This window comes from Trypanosoma grayi (assembly GCF_000691245.1).
Source record: "Trypanosoma grayi strain ANR4 Tgr_1684_V1, whole genome shotgun sequence".
NCBI lineage: Eukaryota > Euglenozoa > Kinetoplastea > Trypanosomatida > Trypanosomatidae > Trypanosoma > Trypanosoma grayi.
In genome coordinates, this window is record NW_008827302.1 from 1 (window position 1) to 2415 (window position 2415).

Consider the following 2415-nt stretch of genomic DNA (forward strand, 5'->3'; position numbering starts at 1 on the left):
ACGCGAAGGGAACGTAGCGGCGTCCGTGGCCGGGGTGCACCGCGAAGTGGGAGAACTCACAGTCGATCGTCCGCATGGCTTCTCCTTTCTTTGCAACATGATTCACAGGAGGAGAAAGGCAGGGGAGGAAAAAAAGAAACATGCATGCTGCGCTTGCCCTTCGTTAAGCAATAGATTCACAGACACACACACACACACACACACATCCACAGGTACATGGACAATACCATGAAATTCCTCGCATGTTATAGAAAACTTTTACTTCATTCCACATTCCATCTCCCACTCCACCGCGTGTTTATGGTAGCCGCGCACTTGCGCAGAGCATGACACGGGCGGCCGTTCCTCAGACTACCGTCAGAGCCATCAGTGGAGCCGGCGCGGCAAGTGCCGAAAGAGCGACGTATAGTATGCCGATTTAAAACAGAGTGGCGGCAGTTCCTCCTTTGGGGTTGCGCGGATGCACGTGCGATGGTTACCGTTGTTGCAGCCCCGATGCAGCCTTACATATTCTACACAGGCGGTGCGCGCCTCTATCCAAGCACGACACACCGCGTTGTTTACTTCGTCGAGGTGTTCAACAATACAGTCCGCCCGCTTCTCCACACATTCAGTCTGCAACTCACCCCGACAGGCCTGCGCGATGGAACGCGGCTCCGCTTGGAAGGCTGCCACACCCACTGCCGCCAGCAAACAAGTGAGAAAGCATAAAAGACCAGAAGACGAAAGGATGCCGCGCATTTCCAATTGGTATACTTTTCTGGTAAAACCCTTATACTACATTGTTTTATGTGAAGAATCAAACAAAAAAAAACGGAAGGGAGGAGGATCCCATAGGCAATGAGCAGAACAGCAACACGCCATCACTCGAACATTGGTGCGCCCACAGAAAACACACACACAAAGCACTATATATATATATATATATATATCATTCTTAGTGTACACTCACATGCGATGATCGCAGCCGTCGTCGCCCTCGCGCAAATCCCCAAATCAGCAACCCCGCCACAATAACTGGCACAATAAACAACAACCAGTTCATAACGCTCCTACCGTCACTAGGGCTTTCGTTACTACCAACAGCACTACCTGATCGTCCAAACACGAAATCCTCCATTGCATTTGTCCTAGGAACAGGCACAACCTGTCCCAACAAATTGGGCAAAGAATCAAACACATAGGAAAGAAACACCACGCATAAAGGCTCGGCGAAGTAGCTACGCATATTAACGTCCGACAGAACACCGAAACCCTCGTCATGGACCAGATCGCGCAACCACTTCACTGAAGAAAGGACGGAGACATTCGCGACGGCTAAACATCTTCCCCCGCTTAGAAACACATTGTACGCTGCCTTCCCTCGAAGGGCATTCACCAGGTCCAGCAACTCCTCCAGAAATGGAGAGGGATACACTGTTAAAAGAATATGTGTAGGACGTGAAGACGACGAGAGCACACCATTAAGATAGGTGATACTTGCCAGCGCTTCGGAAGGAGAAACATCGATATGAACTACATCAAATAGTATACTTGACAGCTTCATGTTGGAAAAGGTCACCCTGTTGAATGATAGCACCGGCACAAGCGACAGTTCGGCATTGTCACCTTCATTTGCTACATAGCGACAGCTATTGTTAGCTATAGTACACCTCGCCCTCACCTCGTTTTCCAAGATGCTTTTGGAAACGATGCCATGAAGCGGCATGGCAGACTCCACGACCGTCGAGCGGTCTAGATCGGCAGTACGTACACGGAGACCTCGAAGGTCATTTCCAACTACGTTTCCCACGACAGCGTCACCGTAGAGCAACGCGTGGACACTGATCGAGGGTTCATGGTCTTCTTGCGACTCTGCACAGAGGTGTGTGAGATACGGTCCGATGCAGGAAGCAGCCGAGCAGAGGTGAAGAATCTGTGTGCTGCCCCGCCGAGCCGACTGGCCTGCACCAAGCAAGTGCTTCAGAATTACACTCTCGCTACGAAATCCTTCTACATGTTTGCTTCGTTCAGCAGAAGGCGGTCGGACATCCTTTGTGAAGAAACGCATCATCTTGTAAGAGGCGTCAGCAACTCCAAACGGCAGCGCCACAACCACACTGGTAGCATTAAGGAATCCAGGAAGTGACGCAAGACGAATACCAGAAGCTGTAGCGAAGCGAGGCAAGTGCCTCACAGGGTCTCGGAACGATAACAAAAGCTCTTGATCAATGTAGTTGCGCATGACAACGAAGGAGACGGCAATTGTGATGGTGGCAACCACAAGATTCACCATCACCACTTGCCTGTCATCACCAAGCAACATCTCTTGGTGAAATTCTACGCACGCACCCGGCTGAGAGAACAGCACAAAACCCAAACCAACCAAAACGAGCTGAGAGAGAGAGAGAGAGAGGAAAAGAAAAAAAAAAAAAA

At 50.3% G+C, this 2415-nt stretch overlaps 2 protein-coding genes across 2 annotated transcripts; both read right to left on the minus strand.

The window, feature by feature from the left end:
* Positions 1 to 366: 366 nt before the first annotated feature.
* On the minus strand, positions 367 to 741 carry DQ04_16841000 (hypothetical protein; the record flags this gene model as incomplete). Its single annotated transcript, XM_009317513.1, has 1 exon — positions 367 to 741. One exon carries the CDS (start codon positions 739 to 741, stop codon positions 367 to 369), a length of 375 nt encoding a protein of 124 aa, XP_009315788.1.
* Positions 742 to 937: 196 nt separating this feature from the next.
* Positions 938 to 2305, minus strand: DQ04_16841010 (hypothetical protein; the record flags this gene model as incomplete). Its single annotated transcript, XM_009317514.1, has 1 exon — positions 938 to 2305. One exon carries the CDS (start codon positions 2303 to 2305, stop codon positions 938 to 940), a length of 1368 nt encoding a protein of 455 aa, XP_009315789.1.
* Positions 2306 to 2415: the final 110 nt, after the last annotated feature.